The 6,935-nt window shown below is 37.8% G+C and overlaps 1 protein-coding gene across 1 annotated transcript; it reads right to left on the bottom strand.

Annotated features, from left to right (window-relative positions):
- Positions 1-640: 640 nt before the first annotated feature.
- Positions 641-5,749, bottom strand: snrnp27 (small nuclear ribonucleoprotein 27 (U4/U6.U5)). Its single transcript, XM_034692309.1, has 6 exons — positions 5,545-5,749; positions 3,488-3,620; positions 3,109-3,203; positions 2,898-2,977; positions 1,320-1,384; positions 641-954 (listed from the first exon to the last, which is right to left on the bottom strand). The coding sequence occupies exons 1-6, from the start codon at positions 5,579-5,581 to the stop codon at positions 900-902; spliced, it is 465 nt and encodes a 154-aa protein (XP_034548200.1). The 5' UTR covers positions 5,582-5,749; the 3' UTR covers positions 641-899.
- Positions 5,750-6,935: the final 1,186 nt, after the last annotated feature.

Raw genomic sequence — 6,935 nt, 5'->3', positions numbered from 1 at the left:
TAGAGGTGTCGTGTTAATTTATCAACATCACTTCATAAAAACAAAATCTAAATCTAAAATAAAATAAACAAAAATTAAGGTCATGTAAAACTATTTTATTTATATTTAGGGCTTTCCAATGTACATTAAAAAAAATGAACATTAATTTTAATGAAACATGAGTGAGTTATCCTCATTGAACTATGATCTGTGAGAATTAAAGAACACCAATGGACTAAATCTTGATTTAAATGGTTAGTAATGCGAGTTAAAAATTAGATTCAATAAAATGTGTATTGGGATTTTTTTGAGTTCTGACACTTTTGGATAATTGAATATACCCCAGGTCAAATTGACCCAGGAACATTATTGCTGTTCCAGAGAAACGAACATAACAGATTGTTGTGGCTAAACGAGACAAATATTCTAGTAAGTTCAAAAATAATACATGGACAACCAATACCTAGATACATGTCTACCTATAAACTCTGTTGTTCTAGACTCTGAGACACTCAGACCACAGTTATGCTTAACTAGATAGAATATCAAATGTGTCTGCATTTACAAGAACCCTACAAAAACAATACTGCACATTATGTTAGATATATCAGAGAAATAGGATTGAAAAATATACACAATTCTCATAATGACTTCAGCCACACAAGTTTAAATGATTTTATTTCAAATACACTCCAACAACAAAAAGCTCCAAGCACTGACGCCACAGCAGCTCTCCTAGCAATATTCAGCTGTGGCTCATAGCAAGTAATACTATTTACATGTATTTTGACTTAAAATGTTATATACACATCCATTGCGTAACACTAAGCATGTTGGGAATAAACAGATCATGACACGAGATATTTCACTACTAGAATGGATATTATCTTCTCGGGTGACACAGTGAGTTGTTGATCCTCTTAGGCGATGAAATCCAGTGGTCTGTTGAATCCACCTTTCCTGTTCATGTACTGTCTAAAAAAAAATATATATATATAAGAAAAACATTGCATCACTGTTACCCTCGCAACACTTGCAGATTACATCATCGAGCACCAATGGGAGAGTCGGGATGTCTGCATAGAAACACCTGCAGAGGTGATTGGCTACAATAACAGTGGTTGGCACGGAGAGTGCCCGCTGTAAGGGAGCTGAGAAGTTGACGTTTTAAGTCAACAGTAAGAGTCAAAACAGTAACTTCAGAAAGATTCCTTTACAACATGACACCTTGTGGTGCATTTTTAAAAACTGTCTGCTGATAAGTTCAGCCCTGACGTGATGCTGCACAACCAACAAACACCTCTCTGCAGTGAGAAGCAGATCTCTCTCTTTTGACGTACCTGTATTTCCTCTTCATGGTCACATTGACAGCATGCGCATTGGCTGATCCATCACTTTTCCTCCCCTGTTTGAAAACAACGTTATTACATCTCAAACACAACACCACGTACTACAGTGTTAAAGTTTGTTGTTACTTAAGAAGCAAATTTGAGTTTTATTTAGATTGACATCTTTCACTCCTTCACAAGAAAGCCGGGGGTTAAATGAAGACAAGCTTGTGAAAAACACTCAATTCAATGTGATCAAACATTATTAGTAAAACTGTAAAATGGGTCAAAGATGGGTCGAGAAACTTATATTCAATTTGTTAGCAAAGAAAGCCAGGAGGACAGATTTCACATGTTTTTTGAAAGAGAGAAAAGTAAAACATAAACTCTAAATTGATTTTGATTTAATAAGAAACACTAAAGAAAACGAGTCCAAAAGCTCTTTCGCAACAGAGTTTCATCTTATACCGTTTCCTCCACCCTGAAACCTGCACCTGCTTCACAATGAAACACCTCCTACTGCTCAGAATCAAATAAAAACCCACGAGACATGAAGACTTTACTGGGAGACAGCTGCATGTTGAGCATATGATTCAAATCAAACATGACTTTTACCTTGGAGGGCCAGCAGTGTGTGCACTCAAAGTTTCAATGGCTCTAGCTTTGTCCTTTTTTTTGTAGATAATGATTATTAGAGGGCTTCACCAAAATCAGAACTTATTCAGACCTGATTTGGATGTTCAATACAAGGCTTTTACTGTCAGTTACTCATTTTGTTCCGTGCCAAAGAAAATCTACAAATGAGCCTATAGGAGTCTCATGCTATGACACAAATTAATAAGAGTTTTTCAAAAGCACTGGCAGACAGCTAAACATATATCCTGCTGACTCTTTTAAAGTCATACTAATGTCATTTTCAGGTTTTTCCTTCAGCAGGATGAAGGTTTTAGTCATCAGTTGCTGGAGCTTAATAAATGCAGCTCAGCTCGGGGGCTGTGTAAACTGTGTGTTGGAAGACCTCATACTTCTTGAAACCAAACTGCTTAGATTTTACTTCATGTATCACAGTCTTTCGCTTTAGAGAGGAGTAGACCTTGATATCAATGCACACATGGGGGTCAATCTAAGCTTTGATAAGCCCATCAGACTGTTCCTGCATCACAGATTTGTAAAAGCTATACAACTCTTTTAAAGTGACTCCATTGACCAAATGTGATTGTATCAAGAGTTTGCTGAAATTAAGATTCAGATCATTTGCAGGTCCTAAAATAAAGGGAAAAGGGTTGATTTTACCTTGATTACACCACTGATACAACAAAGGTGTAGGAGCACATCTGAATACTGTCCGTACCGAGAAGCAGCGACCCACATTGTGAATCTTGTTTGCTCTGATACCGTACACATTAACCTTTTTTTTTTTTTTTAATAAGAGCACAGTGACAATAAATTAGTACATCAAGAAGGCCCACCCACTTGGTGCTATCAACAGTAGGCCAATCTTCATTTGAGCTGCAGGGTGCAATGAGCTCAGTTTGAAACAAACTGCGACCCCCTGTGGCTGAACATCACATGACAGCCTCCTGCACTCACCTTGGTGGTTTCAAACCCAGAGAATCCCATCAGTTTCATCATCTCTATTTCCTCCTCTGTTTTGCCTTGCATGTCTTCAGCTGTTAAAAAAAACAAAGATGTTGACTTCTGAGCAAACCATGATTGTTGAACGAACTGTCACAAGCACAGGAAGCCAAACTTCTTAATACTTGCGAATTTAGGAACTACATACATTACATTCACTACATACCTGAGATCTGAATGGGCTTTGACTTGTCCTTGCCGTCTTTGCCATCTTTTCTGGTGGGAGAGAGGGAGGAGGAGCGGTGACGTCTAGGAGGAGACCTGCAGAAGAAACACAAAGATGGCTGCAGGAAAGGTTACCATGACTAACAACAGGACACAGCTCTGCCTCCTGAAGTGATTAACATCATCCTGTTTGATAGAGTCTGTTTGAATTGCAGATGAATATGTTTGTTTCATCCAGACTGTAGGTGATGGATCAGCTGACTTGGCTGACTGATATTTAATAAAGACAGTCATATTTATTAAAAATGACCATCCACCCCACATCCCTTTACAGTAACACACAAGCTGATCATTTCTGACTACAAACAGTGTTTCTTCACCTTGAGCGCCTCCTGTGAGGAGACCGAGAGCGACTCCTCCGGCGTTCACGGTCCCGATCACGAGATCGAGATCGATCCCGGTCCCTCCTCCTTCGCTCACGCTCCCTGGAATTAGATCGGGAACGCCTCCTCTCTGCAAGGTAGCAGTACATGTTAACATGCAGATTTTCTATGAGGCCAAATACTTCCTAAAATGTAGTGCTGGCCTTCAGAGTGCGGGAGTTTACACATCGACCCAAACACCGCTTTAAAAATCAGTCAATAGGTTTATGGTGCGATATCATGTGAGAATAAAAAACATCAATTTGGTAGAAGATTTGATAGAAGTTCAAACTAAAACAAAATGTTTGACTGTATCTGAGGGGTACCTTGTGTTAACCAACATCCAATCAAAGCATTGACTTAGTATCTAAGTTAAAAGTGTCTAAGAAAAAAAAAACAGCATTTCACTCCTTGGCAATTTTAAAGTACGATATGTGATCTAGTTATGAATCCTTTTTTAGAGTTGAAAGAACAGTTTCATAACAAAGCTTCAAATGAATGAAAGTGGCGTTTGAATATGAAACTTACATTGAATCAGAATTGGGACAGAAAAGTATCAAACTCTGACTCTTACAAATCCCCTTTCAGTCGTATATTTATCAATGTACAGATACTTTAAAGTTTTCACTATAATTTGTCTAATCCAAAGCTTTTGATCACTCGGGTCCATTTTTAACTCAGTCCCATGGCTATCAGAGATCTCTTTACCAAAGGAGACATGGCCCAAATATTGCAGCAACACAAAGCTTCTATAGAAGACAATCAGACTCATGTAGCTGATTGGAATAAAACATTAAACAGGGTTCCCACTCTTTTCCAGAGATCATTTTCCAGGACATTTCCAGGACATTTTCAGTGAAGTGTTGAACTCTCTCAGAGATTTAAAAAAGTTTAAACTGTTTTCCTGCGTGGCGATGTCTATTATGATCAGCAATGTGTTTTTGTTCCGTTTGTTTTCACTATAAGGAGTTTGCACTCCTACTAGCTACAGTACGGTAATTGAGCTCTCAGCCTGCAGGGAAAGTTGTGAGGCACAGACCCCAAAGCTCTCTGCCCGACTCCACTGGTCACTCTTTAACTTAAATATAAGACTCTTTGAATCAAAAGAGAACTCCACAAGGTTAATTTACCATAAACATAAACAATAGACCCCGTTTTTGGTGAATGCAATCAGCTTTCAATGAATGAGGACGTGTTTTTTAATCGGGTCAGGTCGCATGCAGTCATGTTGGAATCATTTTCCAGGACTATATGTGATTTTCCATGACATTTTACTTTTTCTCCCATTTTCCAGGTGTTTTCCAGTACTGGAAAACTGTTGAACTGTTTTCCAGGACGCATGTGAACCCTGATTAAAAACAAAAAGAGCAATTCAAGATAGTTCACTTCAGGTTAGCTAAGTTTTGCAATTTAAAATCAATAACTGAGTTGTATGTTAAGGTTTATTTCTAAATGCAGTTCAAACTTTAGGAACTGACATTTGCATGAAGTATGACACCAAGGGAAGTGATTTCCATCCTTCAAGATTGAAAGGAAGCCAAGTTAGTGTATGACTGTGTCCATATTTGCTTATAGATGAAGATATATGAAGATTTTCTGTCTAATTTAACTCCAAATATCTCCCCTCCATGACTCCTCACAGTGGCCCTAATGACTTCAATCGTTTAGCCTTTAGGGACATTTGGAAATCTTCAACTGATCAGATATCATGATGCACTCTTTATATCACTGTCATGCAACCTATCAATGTGTCTAAATATTATTGATATCATATTGTTAATTATTCTGTGATTACCACTCCGGCTTTGGAATGTAAAATACAAAAGGTGGATAAGAATATCTACCATTTGTAATATACACAATAAGTTTAAGCAGCTGGCACACTGGTATGTAAAAGTAATATATTTGTAGCTGTACAGGGAACAGTAAACATGCTATTTTAAAGGTGTAACTAAAAGGTAACTGCTTGTACAGCACAGTGAGCGTTAGCTAAGTTAGCTTCGTCTTCTTCTTACCTCGTCTGGGAGGAGTTCGACTTCTGCTCCTGCCCATTATCACAACTTTCAAATGTTACCTTCTTCAAGCAGTCGATAGCCGAATACAAAACAATTTAAGGTGAAAAACAATCACACACGATGCACTAGCTTTTGTTTGGTAATGGTGCTGCTGCGGTTCAGGATCCTGCTGTCTCTATATGTTAACTTCCGGTGACATGTCGTCCCGAGCGCGCCCCCTAGCGACACGGAGGAGAACATTAATTCACAAGCAATGGCAACATTACAATGTTGAGTGGAAGCTGTAAGTGAGAACTATGGTATCAATGCATTTTATTTTACTCTCTATAATATCCAGTGACTCAAGCTGCCGTAATCCTCAGGAATATTACTGCAGTGGCTTTCATAATGCCTGTCATACATTTTCTTCTGTTAATTGCATGAATTGTTACTCCTACTCAGAGCCGTGGGAAGTGGCTTTAAGTTGGGGGTGCTGCAGTAAGAGGTGCAATTTTTATTTATTTTTGTATTTAGGTTACTTATGCAACCGATAGGCTATAGCACACGTACATTTTATTTGTATTCATCTGATTTAAATACAAGCTTTAAAGAGAGCTTTTCATTATAAATTCACAAATTGCAACTTCCATATCCTGTTGTACAGCAAAGAGCATACAAGCCAAACCTGGTAAAACAGGCCCAAAAGGCAGTAAAGCGCACTGAACAGAACTTATTCAAATACGTTTAGTTTTTAAGCAGGCACACACACAGGGCCCATGCATTGGGTTATTTTAAAATGAATAATTATTTAAAATTGCTATAATTATTTCTCAAATCTTCCTCAGGCATTACATTTTCAGAAAATAATACAATGAAAAAAAAACTGATTTATTGTGTTAATTAATGTATTTGTTTCAACTTATTTATGCATTCAGAAAAAATTGTGTGATGCCTTTTCCAACAGTGGGTGCTGCAGCACCCTCAGCCCCCCTACTTCCCACGACCATGCTCCTACTTTACTCTCTGTTGGACGTTTGCACTTGTTAATTTATTCTCTTATCCACCCATAAAACCATGGCACCTTCCCTACTTCGTAAATTTAAATTTTTTACGTATGTATAGATATGTATGAATGTGAAAATGTGTGAAAGAATATATTGCTGAGCAAACTTTTGTTCCTACACAACTGCACTCTGTCCTTTGGATAAATAACATTTTTTGAATTTAATTGAATCAAAGCCTGTCGTCACTGCGAGATCTGTGTGCTGTTACAGCATTTGGGACATAATATATTTTAAGAATACAATGACTCAGAAATGACTAGGAATGCTGTTTGATCTAATTTTCTCATCAGGCTTTTTTATTGCTTATTTTGGGGGTAGGTGTTTCTTGCTCTACAATTCTGTTGTTTA

The sequence above is a fragment of the Notolabrus celidotus genome, chromosome 9 (genome assembly GCF_009762535.1).
Source record: "Notolabrus celidotus isolate fNotCel1 chromosome 9, fNotCel1.pri, whole genome shotgun sequence".
Lineage (NCBI taxonomy): Eukaryota > Metazoa > Chordata > Actinopteri > Labriformes > Labridae > Notolabrus > Notolabrus celidotus.
The sequence above is the reverse complement of the archived record's forward strand: the minus strand, read 5'-3'. Positions and strand labels throughout refer to the sequence as shown.